This window comes from Engraulis encrasicolus, chromosome 4, assembly GCF_034702125.1.
Source record: "Engraulis encrasicolus isolate BLACKSEA-1 chromosome 4, IST_EnEncr_1.0, whole genome shotgun sequence".
NCBI classification, from domain to species: Eukaryota; Metazoa; Chordata; class Actinopteri; order Clupeiformes; family Engraulidae; genus Engraulis; species Engraulis encrasicolus.
In genome coordinates, this window is record NC_085860.1 from 21727315 (window position 1) to 21745811 (window position 18497).

Consider the following 18497-nt stretch of genomic DNA (forward strand, 5'->3'; position numbering starts at 1 on the left):
ATTGTATATAATATTTTTAAGGGCAACAGCTTTCTTGCTTTTCATTATATTAAGAGAATTACAGTATGCATTGAACTCTTGTTTAAAAACTATAAAGTGAGGGAATGTTTTTAGAAATCTATTTTTATGTATAAAGAATTTACCTAAAATAATAACCACATTCACCAAATAATTCTCGTCTGAGTTTCCCCTTGTGCTACCAAGTAGAATTTCTTCAGCTGTAAGCCTAGGCCCAGGTATTGCCAACCAGTTCTTCACCGCAATCCAAAAACTTTGTGTCACAATGCAATCACTGAAAATATGTACAGTTGCATCTATTTCCCTTTTACAAAACAAACACAGTTCTAAGTCTATATTAAATCTATGGTGTAACAATTCTCTTGATGGATAAATGTTATTCATAGTTTTAAAATGCACCTCTTTTGCTTTTGGTGAAATTGGAAACTTCAAATATTTAGTCCTGAGTGTGACTAACTGACTTTCAGTACAAGAGGTTGCCTTCCTTATTGTTCTCCCCGGGTGAAACTCTTCTCTTAAGCATTCTCTGATAAAGTTGTTTGTACTTTTGATATCTAGTAGATGCACACCTTTCACATTTAAATCAGGCAACTTGGGAAGTAAACTGTCATATTTCAAATCGTTTTGGATAGNATTAATCAAACATTCAGGGATAGCTTTAATGACCTTGTTAAATTGGCGTTTGGGTGGAAAAAAAGCCATACTTAACACAATACAAAATGACTCGTAGGTGAAAATGTTCCCTTGAGCATCCAAAATATTCAATATGGACCAAATATTTTTTTCCTTCCATTCTTTTATGTACAAGGATTTACGACTCAGAGTAACATATCTATTGTTCCAAATCGGGAAGAAGGGGTGTGAAGTTGTGCTTGTATATGAGCTTCCAGTACATTAGAATTTGTTGGTGAAAGTCTGACAATTTGATGGGTAATTTTTGAAGTGGCAAAGTCACATGACATGAGATAAGGCAAAAACCACCAACTCTATTAAATATCAGTCTGGTATACAGTACCAAAAGGCTTCATTGTTCTTCAAATACTCCTTAATCCAGTTAATTTTAATCATGCCATTTAAACAGTTAAAGTCGATGACTTTTAACCCCCCCCCCTTGANGTCTTTTACAATGTATGCTTTTTGTAAATAGTGGGTTTTATTTCGCCATACAAAGCTGAAAGTAGCCTGATTAACCGCTTTGATTTCATCTTTTGGGATGGCCAAGGAATGTGAGGGATAGATGCATCTAGATAATAAAAATTCCATTTTGTTAGGTACACCCTGCCAAAAACAGACAAGTCTCTTTGCTGCCATATATCCAGCCTAGTTTTCCCCTTCTGAACGGTATCTGTTTATGTTCAGCTTGACTCTTCTCTTTTTGTCATTGTTATGTGAATGCCCAAAATATTTCAATTCCTTTTTAACTGGAATACTATTAATGACCAATTCATCACACTGTTTGATAGGCAATGAGCTCACCAACTTGGCAATATTAAGGCGTAAACCCCTGAGGCTTTTGGAAAATATTTCAATCCGCCTTAATCGCCTCTGGGATTTGATATTTATCCTTTCAAAAAAAATTGTTGTGTCGTCCGCTAACTGACTTATTATGAGTCTGTATCAAGTACACGGAGTGCAGCTAGTTCTGTGTAATTTTTTTATATGAATAGCCAACATTTCTACTGCCAAGATGAATAAATACGGGCTAATTGGGCAGCCTTGTCTTACTCCTGCTTGAATTGGAAAACGTGTAGTTGTGCCACTGGGAAGAGACCACACTATTTATGTCTGTGTAGCATGTCTTGACAAAGTTACAGAACCCATTACCAAAACCAAAACATTCAAGAGAGTGAAAGAGGAAGTTATGTTCTAAGGAATCAAATGCTTTGAAAAAATCTAAAAAAGAGAATAAACCCTTCATCTTCTATCATGTCACTGTAATCTATAATGTCCAGAACTAACCTGATGTTATTATGTATAGATCTATTCTTCATGAAGCCTGACTGAGACTCACTAACACATTGTTCAATACCTGTTTTAGCCGTTTGCAAAAACATAAGTTAAAAATCTTGTAGTCTGTAGTGAGAAAAGTGTAATAGGTCTTCTATTATCTAAAACCATTGCATTTTTCCCTGGTTTAGGGAATAAGTATTATAAATTCCTTGTTTCATAGATGGTGAAAGTGTGGGACTGTTAAGTATTTCCAGAAATGTGTTGAAAAGACAATGGCGTAAGACTGGCCAGAAGTGTTTGTAAAAATTGGCAGTTAAGCCATCAACACCTGGGGATTTTGTTAATTTTAATTTTACCAATAACAGCATCCATTTCTTGAATTTGTAAAACTCTCCATCACAAGTGTCTCTGAATACATCCTGTAATTTGTGGAATATGTTGTTTAATACCCTCAAAAAAATTGAGAGTCTCAGTCTCTGAGCCCTTTGAAGTATACAGTTGGCTATAGAAAGTTAGAATCTCTTTAGAAATCACCCTTTGATCCTTGCATAGGTTATTGTCAATCAATAATGATCTTATTTCAATTCTTTGCTGTCTGTTTTTTTCAAAGTCGACAAAAATATGCTGAATTTTTTTTCCCCCTCTTCTATCCATCTAGCCCAGATCTAATATAAGCACCCTTTGCTTTTTTGGCATACATATCATCCAACTTTGTCTGCAATGACAATAGATTGTGTTTATCATTGTCAGTAAGTATGGGTTTGTTGCATGTAGTGTTCAGCTCTTTGATGAGTTTCATTTCCTCCTGTCTTTGTGACTTTTAAGCCTTTTTGCTATAGTCAATTGAATATTGTCTTATTTTATATTTACAGAACTCCCACTTCAGTATGTATGAGGAAAAATCCTCCATATCCATAACCTCTTTTATAAGTTGTTCAACCCCAGTGCAGTAACCGTCATGTGAAAGTAACGCTGAGTTGAATTTCCAGTAACCCCTATAATGAAATTCTTGTTCAGGGGGTTTCAGTACCAGCGAGATAACTGAATGATCCGTTAATGGAGCTACTGACATGTTAATATCAGCTACCAGACCTAAAAGAGGGTCTGATAGCAACCAGTAATCCAGCCTAGACCTATGATTCCCATTTGGTTGAAACCAGGAAAATTGTACCTTGTTACCATTGTAATGCCTCCATGCATCTTGTATCGCATTTGAATGGCAGAATTCTTGAAATGTCTTATTTGGTGTGTGAGTGTTGCCTCTTGGAGGAGCTCTATCCAACCATTCATCGTTCACCAAATTCAGATCCCCTCCTACCAAAACATTTTCACATTGGTGAGATAGTTTGCATCTCTCTAATTCGGTTGACAAGTCCTTTAACAAGTCCAAATTTTTCTGTTTGTTGTTGTACCCATACACATTCAGTAAAATGAGCCTTGAGTCATTAAAGTCCACCACTGCCATCAACCAATGTCCATGTTCGTCTGCCTTTACCTGTAAGTATTTCCCAGGGCAGTTATGTGACAGAATTGCCACTCCTCCTGACCGTTCTGTGCCATGACTGAAAAAAATCTTCTCTCCCCATTGTTGTGTCCAAAACGACTCATCCTCCCTCATAGAATGAGTCTCCTGCATAAACGTGAAAGTACTTTTCTGCCCTTTGCAAAACAAAAACAAAGCTTTTCTTTTCGTATTGTCTTTAAGTCCTCTTACATTTAGAGAAATAACAGAAACATCTGTGGTAAATGACATACACAAAATGAATGAAAAGATAAACAAATAAAAGGATAGAGCCCAACGGGCTAACCTAGTGGCTTTAACTCAACCTCCTGCCGAAACTTGGGGTGTTTTTTTTACCTTCAGCAATGCCCCTAGTAACCATTTTCTCCCTTAACGTTTAGCTTGGTCAGCTGCTACCGTTCACCTCTCCTCTATTCCCGAATGCGTTGTCCGTTGATGAATCCGAATGGTCCTCTGAAGAACGCCTTCATTCCCTGCTGTCTGGCAAGCTCAATCTTTGGCCAGAGCACACTGCGAGCGTCGCGTTCCGCCTTGGTGAGGTCCTCTTTGAAGCGAACCCTCATCTCGGCGCACACCCGGTCTTCCTTCGCTTGTTTCCAAAGTGCGTCGCGGTGGGTTCTTGAGATGAATTGTAAGATGACCTGACGAGTCTTTCCTGGAGTCGGTTTCCCCAGTCTGTGAACGGTGCCCAGAATTATGTCCATTTTTTGTGACCATCCTGGCATCATCTTTGAAATTAGCTCGGCTACCGCCTCCCGGGTATTCTCTCCTTCTGTCTCGGGGAGCCCATTCAGGCGGAGGTTCCACCGTCTTTGGTATCGCTCCAGTTCCTCGGTTTTTTCCTTCAGTTCACGGTTCTCTTTCTGTAGCTCCCGTACTGCCTTTTCAAGCACTTTGGTCTTCACTTGTCCCTCTTTAATGTTCGCGGAGTTAAACTCCGCTGTCTTTGCGACATTAGCTATCATGATGTTGTTCTGTTTTAGCTGTGTACCAAAGTCCTCTACTAAAGCTGTTAAGTTCTGGATAGCCGCTAGCACGTCAACATTTGACACGGTTTCATTCATTATTTTCGGCATTCCCCTCTGTTTCTTGGCCGATACATTGACATTGGATGGAGGGCTGTGTTGTCGTCTTCTTACCACAGCGCAAGCTGCATCCATCTCCTCAGTTTCTTCTTGGAGACCGTCAGCGTTATCGTTAGCTCCATTCGCCGTTGCAAGGCTCACTTCGGCTCCAATTTCCAAAGTGGAATTTTTTTCGCTTCCAGAGGTTTCAAAGTCGTGGAACATCATCTTTACGGTTTTAGCTGACAAGATTGAGGTAAAATTTTGAAGAATATTTTAATTTTGTTCCAATTTGGGGCTAGGCTTGCAGAGCATACGAAAGGCGCGACTGCTCAGCACGCCATCTTGCCGGAAGTCCCTCCCATGTGACCATCAAACCACAACTGACAACTTGGCATGGAAAAATGTGTCTATCAACCTCACTTCAAGGTAAGAAAAGACTCATAAAAGTGTGTTGATGTGTATGTGTAGTAGTTTACTATGTTGCTGCTGTGTGTGACCTTAGGTGCTCTTGATGCTACACTGTGTGTATGTTATGTTAGCAACTTAGCTTAGAATGTTAGCTAGGCTAGCACTGTGTAGGCCTTTCATACAAATCTTTTTCTTGTATCATACATCTGCAGTGTATTTGCAAGTGATGCGCTGCATTTTCATGATGACATATTGCACATTGAACTTCTGTTCCTCATGAAAGCCTTAAACTTATTAGGCCTATTTATGCTCCACAGGCAGCCGATATGGGACCACCAGAACTCTATGATCCATCAGCTCTACTCAACACTCCAAAGGATAAACAACTGACTGTGTTGTGAAGTCTGACACTATTTTGGGAGAAATGTTATTGTAAGTTAGGCTATATGGATCTCCTTCAGCCACCAACTCCTAATAAAAGATTCAGAAATGGACAACAAATAAATGACTAAATTGCCTAATGTGTTGAGGTTGATTCTTTGTAATATATTGACTGTTGACTGTATAGACTGGGTCTAAATTTTAGAACAGATTGTTGTGTATTGTATGATTGTTGTGTTAGTGTCTACTGTTTTTGTTTGTCAACCACATGGAACAAAATAAAAAAAACTTGATATAAAGCATTGCTCACGTTTGTGGAATTAAAGCTCATGTTATATTTGGTTTAAACAGAGGGGTGGTAGCCTAGTGCATTAGTATAAACCAACCAATCAATAAACCAACCAAGATTTTTTTGGGGGCTTTAAAATGGGAAAACATAAAACTTTTAATTTTGAAATCAAAAACTTATAGCCAATATAGCTAAACAATGCCGTGCTTGTTTACTTTAAAATTGTAACTCTCTGCTAAGTACTAATTGCATTCATTTTTGCACCATTCTCGAAATATTTATGTCAATGGAGCATGTTAGATCTTTGAGTAGCACATACTAAAACATTCAAGATTTTATTTTTTCTCATAACATTTGTTTTCACATAACATGTCTGATTTTATGTAAGACTTACGCAAACGTTTTAGTTTTCAACTCAAATCTTTTGTGTAAACCATTGTTTCTGTGCATTTTAGAGTTTGGTGTACATACTTGACTTGGGCTGCTAAAAACTAAAAATCTAATTATGGAATTAATGTTTTCAATCTTTTCAGTCATTTCAAAGTTTTTGATCATCTTCTTAAAGATTTTGTGTCCTGCATATGCATGAATGTATGTAGTATTTACGTTAAACATTTGGTCACAAAACTAAAACTTTAACGGGAATAAGTTTCCACAAAAGTTTAGAGTTCGTGGAACATGTTGGGGTTTACAGTGTAGGTGGGCTCAGTTAGGGACGACGTGGTACTAGAGCTCTTCCGCTTTGCCCTACTCGACAAAAAATGGGCTATTGAACGTTCTTTTTTGAATGTTTTTTGTCACAATGCACTGTGGAGATGATACAGTATACGGACGTGTGAAAAGACACATGGTAATGGCATCACATTTCTCATCATTCGAGAGTTTCGCCAAGATTGCACAGAACTGGTCTTATTGCACCGCATTTCTATAATAAATGCTCTTAAAAGGAAAGAAAGAAAGTTTTAACAGAAAGTACTGTAACATTACAAACAGCAAGCTGCAATGTTTATACATTGTTACATCAGTTTGTGTCTCTGTGTGTGTGTGTGTGTGTGTGTGTGTGTGTGTGTGTGTGTGTGTGTGTGTGTGTGTGTGTGTGAGCATGCGTGCATTTGTGTGTGTTTGTGTGTGTGTGTGTGTGTGTGTGTATGCCTGCGTGCATGTGCGTGTGCATCCCTGCGTGCGTGTGGGCATGTGTTTGTGCATGCCTGCGTGCGTTTGTGTATGTGTGTGTGCATGCACGCGTGTGTGTACTGTGTATGTGTGTGGATGTGTTTGTGCGTGCGTGTGTAAACGCCTACGTGCGTGTGTGTGTTTGTGTGCATGCGTGCGTGTGTTTGTGTGTGCCTGCGTGTGTGCATGCCTGCATGCCTGTGTGTGTGTGTGAGCTTGCGTGCGTGTGTGCATGTGTTTGTAGGTGCATGTATGCATGCCTGCGTGCGTGCACGCGTGTGTGCATGCATGTGTTTGTGCGTGCGTGTGTGCATGCCTGCGTGCGTTTGTGCGTGCGTGCATGTGTTTGTGTGTGCATGTTTGCATGCCTGCGTGCACGTATGTGTGCGTGTGCATATGTGTGTGTGTGTGTGTGTGTGCTTATGTGTGTGTGCTTGTGTTTGTGCATGCATGTGTGCATACCTGTGTGTGCGTGTGCGTGCATGTGTGTGCATGTGTTTCCGCGTCTGTGTGTGTGTGCATGCCTGCATTCATGTGTGTGTATATGTGTGCATATGTGCATGTGTTTGTGTGTGCGTGTGTGCATGTGTTTGTGTGTGCTCGTTTGTGTGCCTGTGTGTGTGTGCGTGCATGTGTGTGTGTGTTTCTGCATGCCTGTGTGCATGTTTGTGTGTGTGTGTGTGCATGTGTTTGTGCGTGTGCATGCTTGCGTGCCTGTGTGTGTGTTTGTGTATGTGCGTGCGTGCCTGTATGTGTGTGTGTGTGCATGTGTTTGTGCGTGTGTGTGAGTGAATGTGTGTGTATGTGTGTGCGTGTGTGTGTATCAGCATGCATGTGTGTGTGTGCGTGCGTGCGTGCATGCCTGCATGCCTGTGTGTGTGTGTGTACCTATCTGTGCAGGTAACCAGGAGACAGTGAAGGTGTCCTATCGGCAGTGGGACCCAGCAAAGTGGTGGTTCAGCGTGCAGGGAGGCCAGGGTGAGATGTTGCTCTCCGTCTACAGTCCCCCGGACACCCCCATAGGCAAGTACAACTGGCCCCTCTCCTGCTCTCCTAGACTGCATTCTAATAATAATAATAATAATAATAATAATCTGGACGCTCCATAGGCAAGTACAGCCTGGCATGCTCCTGCTCTCCTAGACTGCATTCTAATAATAATAATAATAATAATAATAATAATAACAATAATAATAATAATAATAATAATAACAATGATGATAGTAATAATAATAATAATAATAATAATAATAATAATAATAATAATATGGACGCCCCCTGTAGGCAAGTACAGCCTGGCCGTTCTCTTGGTCTCCTCGGACGGACACATCATGGAGGAGACGGCCCCCGAGAGCTTCTACCTGCTCTACAACCCCTGGTGCAAAGGTGGACTCACATCACATCACATTACACCATATTACATTGCATTTGGCAGACACTTTATAACCAAAGTGACTTAGAATCAAGGACATAATCATTGCCAACATTATTAACAGATACAAAGTGCACAGGAAATATACAGAACAACAAGTGCAGGCGCAAAGTCACTCTCAGAAATAAAGGTACAGAACTCGTCACTGAGGCAGTACCGTCAAGGGGAGTACCATTGCGTCGCTTGATTGGTACCCCAAAAAAGAGGTGCGTTCAGTTTCTTGCAATGTCGACCAATGTGCATCTGTCACGTTTTTTTGAGGTACCACCCAAGCGACGCAGTGGTACTCCCCTTGAGGGTACTGCCACAGCGACAAGTCCTGTACTGTTATTTCTGAGAGTGGAGTTATTGTTTTTTAAGTAAAGTAGAGTACAAACATGTACACATCATATCACTGTGGAAAGAGCGAATTCACATGGGGCAGATCAGCATCTCTCTCTTTCTCTTTGTCTTTCTCCCTCCGTCCTCAACACTTGCAAAGGTGATGCGTGGGCTCGACAGTGTTCAAATCAATTGCATACATTTATTTGATGTGGACACAGCAAAATTACATGGGACAGAGACCAGATGCATCTCTCTCTCTCTCTCTCTCTCTCTCTCTCTCTCTCTCTCTCTTTCTTTGTTTTTCTCTCCCCGTCTTTTACACACACACACACACACACACACACACACACACACACACACACACACACACACACACACACACACACACACACACACACACTCAGTCGCGTGCATGTGGCAGGGGCACCGCCAGAAATGTTAAGGGCCCCTGTCAGTGCTGTCAGTGCTTGGGCCCTTAGAATCTTTAAATATATTTTTAGGGACTTTTATGCCTTTATTTGACAGGACAGTCGAAGATGGTGACAGGAAGCGAATGGGACAGAGAGACAGGGGAGGATCGGGAAATGACCCCGGGCGGACTCGAACCGGGGTCCCCATGGGTGGGCATGCAAGCCCAAATGTGGGGGGCTTAGTGCGCTGCGCCTCAGCGACCGGGGGCCCTTAGAATCTTTAATACCTTTCCTCTCCTAGCGTCACCCATGGGTGGATGGGTCCTTTTTAGGTTGGGACCTTGTTAGGTTTTTAGTGTTTTTCAGTAACAACACAGTCTATGTACCGCATTAGGTGCAATGGAGCAAATGGTGTAACAGCTATGTAATATCATGCGCTAGAGTTGCACTTTCACCATGAATTTACAGGACTGATAGTATTCAGGCTCCATGCCTGATTTCAGGCTTGACAGAGTTTGCAAAAAAAACCCCAAAAAAACATTGATAATAATTAGCCATTAGGTTATTCTTATCTCAGAAAGTGTTACAGGTTCAGGGTTTTCTTCTACTATCAGGCTTGAATAATGATCATACACAGGCTATTAAATGTTTGAATAATGTGTCAAAATAGGCCTACGTTACTTCACTATGTAGTATCTTGTCGTCGTTAGAGCAGGGAAAAAAGGTCAGGTTCAGGATTTTTTTTCACTATCACCCCTGAATTTACATTCACTTTAACTATTACTCTTGACACCTTTGGTTGTTTCCCCCTGCAGCTGATGCGGTGTATCTGCCAAACGATGTTCACCTGAAAGAGTATATCATGAATGAGAACGGCCTCATCTACCAGGGGGACGCGGACGAGATCACCTACAGGCCTTGGAACTTTGGACAGGTAGGCACACGACCTGCTGTGGCCTAAGGTTTTTTTTTCTTCAGTCTTTTCCGAGATTCTGGTCATTGTAATGGGGGCAGGTGTGTGTTTACATTTCAAAAAAAGCATTTTTATTTATTCCCAAAGACATCGAAAAGGTTATGCAACATCAGCAGACAACTAGCAAACAGCGATACCTTTTGGGAAAATATTTGGAGTAGGCCTACAGTATGATATTTAAAAAAAAAATGTAAACAAAAGGTGCCCCCATTAGAATAGCTCATACATCGGAAAGGGCTGAGCCCTATAACACCCTATAAATAACTAAGTCGCTTTGGATAAAAGCCTCAGTGTAGTGTAGTGTAACAATGTAGGAATGTGAGTCACGGGAGCATCTCAGATGCAAAAGAGAGAGAGAGAATGAAGAGAGAGAATAGGCAATTAAACAATGGCTTTAGTTGCCAAACGCAATATGACCAAAACCAGTTTAAGAATATTTTTGATTATTTCTGTAGGTAAGTAAATACTGTATGTGCTTTACTATGAAACATTTTAGGAACAGTAGCCCCTTTTTTAAAGCACTAGATCAGTGTGAACGGGCATATCATATTTTACACTACTGCTGCAAACCACAGGCAGACACAAACAAACACAAGCCAACTCTCCATCATTGTCACCCGTTGACAGTTCGAGGAGGATGTGGTGGACATCTGCTTTGAAATTCTGGACAACTCAAACTCCACACTCAAAAACCCTGAGATGGACCTCCAGAACCGGGCCGACCCTGTATATGTCAGCAGAACCATCTCTTGCATGGTAAGCCTGAAAATGAATCAATAAACTATAAATGTACTCTGAGAGTGCAGAGCTCCGCCAAGGAAGCTGTTTGATAGAACATTTGACTATGCAACACCCTATTTGTTTTAAAGTCTTTCTGCCTTCTTTTTGTGAAATTAGAAACTGGAATGTCAAAATTCTGTATCCCACAATGGTGAAGAATAGTTTAATAATTCCTGGATCCAGATCGTGATCCGGAGCACCACCAAAATGTAGTCACTTGTTCCTTTTGTCCCTTCCAACAACCCTGCAAAGTTTCATCCAAATCCACTCATAACTTTTTGAGTTATCCTGCTGACACACAAACAAACAGACAAACCAATGCGACCAAAAACATAACCTCTTTGGCGGAGGTAAACATAACCTTGGCGGAGGTAATAATACCAGTATTGCATTAAAAACAATGGAACACAAAGTAAAGTGTGTGTGTGAGAGTGCGAGTCTGTGTGTGTTGAGAGTGTGTGTGTGTGTGTGTGTGTGTGTGTGTGTGTGTGTGTGTGTGTGAGAGAGAGAGAGAGAGAGAGAGAGAGAGAGACCTTTAAAAAGCCTTTTATTAACATCATTCAGCCATCATTGGCACAGTACAGTCAGCCACTGCTCAAAAGCAGACCAACACCCCCCCTATATGTTCACAATCAGCTCTCCGTCCCCCCCAACCTCACACAATACCCCACCCCCCACCCCCACACACACACCAAACGTTTGAAAATTTCTCCAAATCATTGACCAAGTGATAATACATGTATTCCACCTTGATGCGACTTTTAGCCATTCCCAAGAAACCCTCTAAGGGGTCTACATACACCAAGTTCAGCATTTTCTGCTTGCGGGTCAGCCAAATGGCCAACTTTGCCATGCCTAATAGAAAATTTACCAGACAGACCTCCTTCTTGACATTTGCATTGTATTTAGGCCCACTAATGAAGAGACTCTGAGAAGCCCTCCCCAAACCCTCCCAACGCTCCCCCGAGCCACTGAAAAAGACCTCCTAGCCTAGCCTAGGGAGTGAAGGGTGATCTCAGAGAGAGAGAGAGAGAGAGAGAGAGAGAGAGAGAGAGAGAGAGAGAGAGAGAGAGAGAGAGAGAGAGAGAGAGAGAGAGAGAGTAACCTCCTGTCCCCGTAAACTGGGTCTGCCAGCTATTGGACCTGCTTTTTGGTTCCCATCATTATTTGGTTTGGAGGCCATCACCAATGAACACTACACAGCTAGCAGAAGCCAACAGTGCAGATCACACACAAACACACACACACACACACACACACACACACACACACACACACACACACACACACACACACACACACACACACACACACACACACACACTGTTGTAACTAATCTTGTGGTGATTACAATAATGAAGTGAGACTTTATTCCGTTTCAAGCGTTTACTAAATTAAAGAACTTAACATATTTACAGCGAGTGGTTGGCTTGAATTGTCTGCATCCTTAACCTTAAGAATCACTGTGCGTATGACGTAACACGCACAATGTCCCATCATGGGTTTAAGGATTTAAGAGCAAGATAATTATCTTTGTAAACCAAGCAAGAAAGGCACTTTCTGTCTTACTAACAAATAGACTGTATTTCATGCAAAGAAGAGAGTCACCGGAGCATCTTCAGATGTGGAAAAATTACTGTTTTATTGGGAAAGTGCCAAGACTATACTGTATATATGTGGAAAAGTTACCCCCTTGCTAGACTTTTCCCCAAATGTTCCCGACGTTGTCCCTGCACTTAACTGACAAACATTTCCCGACACATGCACACACCTGCACGCGACACTCGGCAAGTTCATCACACGCGATACCGGTTTAGCGCGTTTTGAACCCATTCATATTTCACCCTCACGTAGCGTTGCCCATATTTCTGTACTCACCAGTTTTCATCCACAACATCTCCGCAAGCCGCGAGGTACCCGCTGGTTTTGCTCCATCCAACATTTCCACCACAAACACCTGTAGTCCCACGCCATAGCACCTACACTGAACGCATTCACTTCCTTGTTGTGCGCCCCGCCATCAATGGTCCCCCGAGAAGCTTCTTCTTCTTCTTCTTTTTGAGTTTTTAATGGCGGTTGGCAGCTTAGCGAAAAAGCAGCATTACCGCCACTTGCTGGGCTGGGGTGTGGATGCAAGAGAGCCTATTCTGAGCCTAAGCTGGGAAAGAAAGGGAAAAGGGGAAAGAGAGAAAAGAAAAGAAAAGAAAAGAAAAGGAAAATAATAGTAGTAATAATAGTAATAATAATAACAAAACAAAACAAAACAAAAATTCAAAAGAAATTATGAGGGTAGCACTAGATTCTGTTGATAAGCCCTGTATCCCTCAGAAACCTAAACACATGGTTGAAGCAGATGTGACCAGAGCCTAACTTTAAAATCTCCTTTAGGTTTAGTCTTAGCTTAGCCCTTCTGAGCTGCTCTATTAGAGTCTCCCTTTCTGTCTGATAGCATGGACAGTGACAGATCACATGCTCCAGTGTTTCTGGACTATCACAGAACTGGCATTTACCATCTGCGTGCTTCTTCATAATTGCAAGGGTACTGTTAAGCTTAGTGTGTCCAAATCGCATTCTTGACAGTGCATCTTCCTCTCCCTTACTCCTGTTCGATGATCTGCATCTTTCTAGCTTGTCTTGGATGTCATGTAGATGTCTTCCTGTTACCTCACTGTCCCATAGGGATTGCCATTGCTCTCTCACTTTATGCTTTATAATGCTTTTAATTTCAGCCTTGCTGTAGTCTATTTCCAGGTCTACTTCGCTGTTGCTAGCTGCCTCCTTGGCAACTTCATCGGCTTGTTCATTACCTGCTACACCTATATGAGCAGGTACCCACACAAACGAGAGGTTGGCACCCTCTTTTTGTAGCACGTCTGAGACTTGTGCTATATTCCACACTATATCTTGTCTGGATTTTGACTGCCATGTTTTAATACTGATCAGCGCTGAACTGCAGTCTGATGCAATAACTGCCTTCTTCGGTCTGTTCTTCTCCATCCACTGCAAAGCCAGCCACATAGCTATTAACTCAGCTGTGTATACTGCTAGATCATCAGGAATTCTCCTGCCCACTTCAATTCTGAGTTCTGGGATAACAAATGCCACTCCAACTCTCTTGTCAGAGAAACCCGAGCTGTCAGAGTTGCAATGTTTTTGTATTTTTTGTTTGATGACGTGTTTGGTAATTGCAGTTAGGGTTCCAAACTAGCGATAGGAAAGAAGAAAATATATTTTTGATAACTGAAAATATGTGTAATGTTATTAGGATTATGGTATGTTTAGTTTTGTTATGATTTATTTCTTTATTGTGTTAATTGTGTTGTGCACCATTCTCCCGCCACTTTGTAACGACGTGACTAATGGGTAGTCCCATAAATAGGCGGCGCTTTTGCCATTCTGGAGAGAGCGGCGCAGGGAGAGCAGCTTGCTGTGAGGCTGAGAGAGTACTGGTTTGTGGACATTTAACCCTTTGAATCCCGATTAGTTTTGTATTTGATTATTTTGAAGTTTATCATTTCAGTTTGAACAACCCTCGTGTTGATTTTTGTTTGTAGCCTTTTTGAAAGTTTTTGTTTATCACTTTTTAGCACTGTAAGTAAACCAGCACTCCTACTATATATATTTCACCCAAAAGGAGAATATCAAAGGTGGGAGTATTTAGGGTAACCTTACAATTCTTCAACACCAAAGGGATACGTCATAAAACAGCAAAGGAAGCCATTCAAGAGAGGGGGGGGGGGGGGGGTTGCAGATCAGACTACAAAAAACGTATTTCATTTACAAACAAATAAACAGACAGTATTTCATGATCACCTAGGTTGAACTTTGATGAAGGACTGAGCATCTTAAATACAATATGTTTGGGAGCATAGAACAGTGCAGCGAACCTTTATCGTTTCCTCAAGATATGACTTATAATCATAATAATGATGATAATAATAATAATAATAATAATAATCATAATGATGATTTTATTTGTATAGCACAAAATCATACATAAAATGTAGCTCTAAGAGCTTAACAAACAGATTAAAATCCATAAAATAATCCACAATTAAAACAATAACCAATACCCATGTATAACTGACATTGCATGACATGTTACTGCATTCCTTTCCTTCCTCCGGGCAGGTGAATGCTAACGATGACAGAGGAGTGCTGTTGGGGAAATGGGGAGAAGGGGACTACCATGGATGTGTGCCCCCTACCCGCTGGAATGGAAGCGTGGACATTCTCAGGCGCTGGAGTGACGGCGGCACAAGGCCTGTCCGGTATGGGCAGTGCTGGGTGTTTGCAGCGGTGGCCTGCACAGGTGAGCTGTCTTGTTGTAGAATAGCATATGATATATACCGGTAATAGAATAGAATCTAATACAATAGCATATAAAAGAATACAATGTAATCAAATAATGAGAGTAATAGAATTTGGAATTGAATTTATAGAGTCTGACTATATCTCTGCAGAGCTGGAATGGAATTTTATTTCCTGCATGTCATGCAATGTCATGTGTGTCTATCAGAGATGGGACCAAGTCACTAATTTGCAAGTCGCAAGTAAGTCTCAAGTCCTTCCAATCAAGTCCGAGTCAAGTCACAAGTTACGACACATTTGACCAAGTCAAGTCCAAGTCCAAGTCGTGCCAAAGCCAAGTCAAGTCAAGTCCAAGTCCAAGTCCAAGTCGTGCCAAAGCCAAGTCAAGTCCAAGTCTTATGCCAAGCCTTGTGTTCTATGTGCAATATTGACAATTACCTTTGGTCATGAATTCATTACCTCTCCACACTGCTTTGCATGTCCCCCTTCGCCAGTCATGTCCCGAAAATCGACCATGGTATACTATGATTTCAGTTTTTTGAGCATGGTTCGGCATTGGTTTTTGGTTTTACTTGGTTTAACTATAAATTGAACCATGGTTTTACTCTGAAAACTAACCATGATTTTACCACGGTTTATAATTATTCATTAAATTACTTTCATCTTTTATCCAACGCATATATTAGTGACAGTCCTTTGAGCAATATGGGGTTAGGTGCCTTGCTCAAGGGCACTTCAGTCATGGATGGAGATGTAGGAAGAGGTGGGTTTAAGGGTGGGATTCAAACCTGCAACTCTGTGATCTCCAGCCCAACTCCCTAACCATTACAGCACGGCTGCAGACAAGCTTTCATGTTTGTTTGGGTGACCATGCAACCCACAATTGATCATATATATTTTTTAGCATGGTTTTTGACTATGGTTGAAGGTAAATCATTTATTTTTTCTTTCTTTCATGCATTTTTTTCACACACAAAATGCAAAAATATATATATATATATATTCATTGACTTGGAGCACAATTGCAAGTCATTGCAAGCTAAAACTGTCAAGTCGAGTCAAGTCTCAAGTCAATAGCGTACAAGTCGAGTCAAGTCACAAGTCATTCCTAATATTGGCAAGTCAAGTCTCAAGTCGAGTCATTTGTGACTCAAGTCACAAGTCAGTCCGAGTCACAAGTCACAAGTCCACATCTCTGGTGTCTATTGTCTTGGTATTACTAAAGAGATAATTGACATGGATATTATTGTGGTAATTGACATGGTTAGCATGGTATTGGTCTACAGCAGAGGTGTCAACATTTACAGTGGGCCAAAATGAAAATCTGGAAAGTTGGGAGCTGAATTCCATATTTATTCCCAAATGCACTGAAACTGCATATATTAAATACTTAGAGGTACACTGTGCAGGAAATGGCCAAAAAAGGTACTGCAACTATGCTGCTTGTTGAAACTGGGTTGGCTATTGCCAAATTTGTATATGTGTATATGTCAGCCTATGTATAGCATGTGCTGTTATACTAGTCTGCGAGCCTATTCTCATGCGCCTTCGTAGAGGACCCACAATATAAATCTATTCATTGTGTGGTACCGTTACGATAAAACCCTGTTTTTCGTGGTTGGGCGACACCTCCATTGCCCACTAAAATTGGCTCCTGAATCGTAAAGCTACCACAAATCAGACAGCCCATTAAAATGTATAGGCTCATGGAGGTGTCACCCAACCACGAAAAACGGGGGTTTTCTCCTAATGGTACCATGCTATGAATAGATTTATATCCACGCTACCTCTACGACCCAGCGTGTGACACGCTTAAGTCTCTGCCCCTCCCGGGCAGCTCATGGGGCTGGGAAAATCAAAAACTTTGACTGGGCTGTAATGGACTGATCAAACCTATTTTCCGATCCACCTTGCATCCCCTCCTAGATCACACATATGCTGTACCTGGACTACACAGCAGATGTCGCATGTCTGACGTGCAGCCACTTCAGCTGCGGTGCACATTGTAGTCTCTAACCCAGTTTCGCCCAAAAAACAAAATAACCTTTCTTGCCTGCCGAAAATGAGTGGTTTTACAACGGCAATCCAAACGTTTCAAAATCACTGCTATCAAAATGTGAAATCCAGAGCACATGCCAAATGGAATCAGGATTTAGCTTGCCTCGCTCCATTTGGGTACAGGTCTTTTCGTCGAATGGATTCTTGAGAGGGGACCATTCGAACAAAACGTTGGACCATTCGTATAAGGCAGGGGATCTTTCGTCGAGGACGTTCCGTCTACCGCAAAAGCCTACGAAACGTCCTTAAAATTGAACTAAAGATCCTTAGGTTTGAACTAAACGTCCCTTCAGCCTGCCTATATTAGAAATGTAAATCAGCTTTTTTAATGCTCATTTTAACGGGTTTTCTTCAGCCTGCCTATATTAGAAATGTAAATCAGCTTTTTTAATGCTCATTTTAACGGTTTTGTTTATTTAAATATCTAAATCAGCTGTTAAGTTTTGTTTTTTGTTGATTTAAACATGTAAATCTATAAATAAAATGTACTTACTCATTTTAACTGGTAGGCCTATGTTGTTGTTTTTTTTACCTTTACGTCGTTACATTTTTTGACAATTTACGTTTAAGCCCTTACATTTTTTGACAATTATCTAGACAATATTTGAGAAGCTTTTTTTTCACTTTTACGCCGTTACTTTACTCCCTTACATGTTTTGACAAATATCTGTAGGCCTATGTTACTTTCTACTCCTTACATTTCTGAAACAGTATTTGAGTAGCCCCAGCTGCGGGCAGAGAGGCGGGACCAAGCACAGCCTTGTCGCTTTGAATCAGGGCAGCGTGCGTCTAGAAGTCCTGACCACTGCACATTTGGTTGTCATGCAGCGACTTTCCGGTAACTTTTTAGATGAAAGCTTCTAGCTACCGTCTTCTGGGGGTCTGGAATATACCTACGTGTGGAGAGTAGGCCTATAGCTTCACTATTCAAATTAAATGCAAAGCACCAGCAACAAGAGAAAGCTGTCTGCCGACACTCTGATGTTTCTGATTCTGCATGACAACAAATAGTTCGCGCATGAGCCAGAAAAGATACAACAGTGTCGGAAAACATAGCCTGCAGAATGCACCCATGTTAAATCCATGCTACAGTTTAGAGGGAGAGAGAGAGAGAGAGAGAGAGAGAAAGAAAATGTCCCTTCAGGCTGCCTATTTTTTTTGTTGGAAATCCTCCTCCAATCCCTTCAAGCCTTCAGGCTGCTTATTTTGTAAATGTTTAAAAATGTAATTCAGCTGATTTTAACGCTCATTCTAACGTCTTTTGTTGATTTAAAAATGTAATTCAGCTATTTTTCACGGTCATTTTAACTGTAAAGGCAATAGTTTTGAGCAATTATTTTATTTGTAGCCTATTAGGCCTCTTTATTAAATAAGCTGGTAGCTACCTATTTTGGCCTCGTT

At 41.1% G+C, this 18497-nt stretch overlaps 1 protein-coding gene and 1 pseudogene across 1 annotated transcript in view; one reads left to right on the forward strand and one right to left on the reverse strand.

Moving 5' to 3' along the window:
- LOC134447108 (exosome complex component MTR3-like) overlaps positions 1 to 18497 on the reverse strand; it is a 69769-nt pseudogene that overhangs the window by 34229 nt on the left and 17043 nt on the right.
- LOC134447433 (protein-glutamine gamma-glutamyltransferase 2-like) overlaps positions 1 to 18497 on the forward strand; it is a 37654-nt gene that overhangs the window by 2712 nt on the left and 16445 nt on the right. Inside the window, exons 3-7 of the mRNA XM_063196887.1 lie at positions 7709 to 7831; positions 8093 to 8194; positions 9790 to 9908; positions 10575 to 10703; positions 14859 to 15039. Of these exons, the coding sequence (XP_063052957.1) occupies positions 7709 to 7831; positions 8093 to 8194; positions 9790 to 9908; positions 10575 to 10703; positions 14859 to 15039 (654 nt within the window). The remainder of the gene's footprint in view (positions 1 to 7708; positions 7832 to 8092; positions 8195 to 9789; positions 9909 to 10574; positions 10704 to 14858; positions 15040 to 18497) is intronic.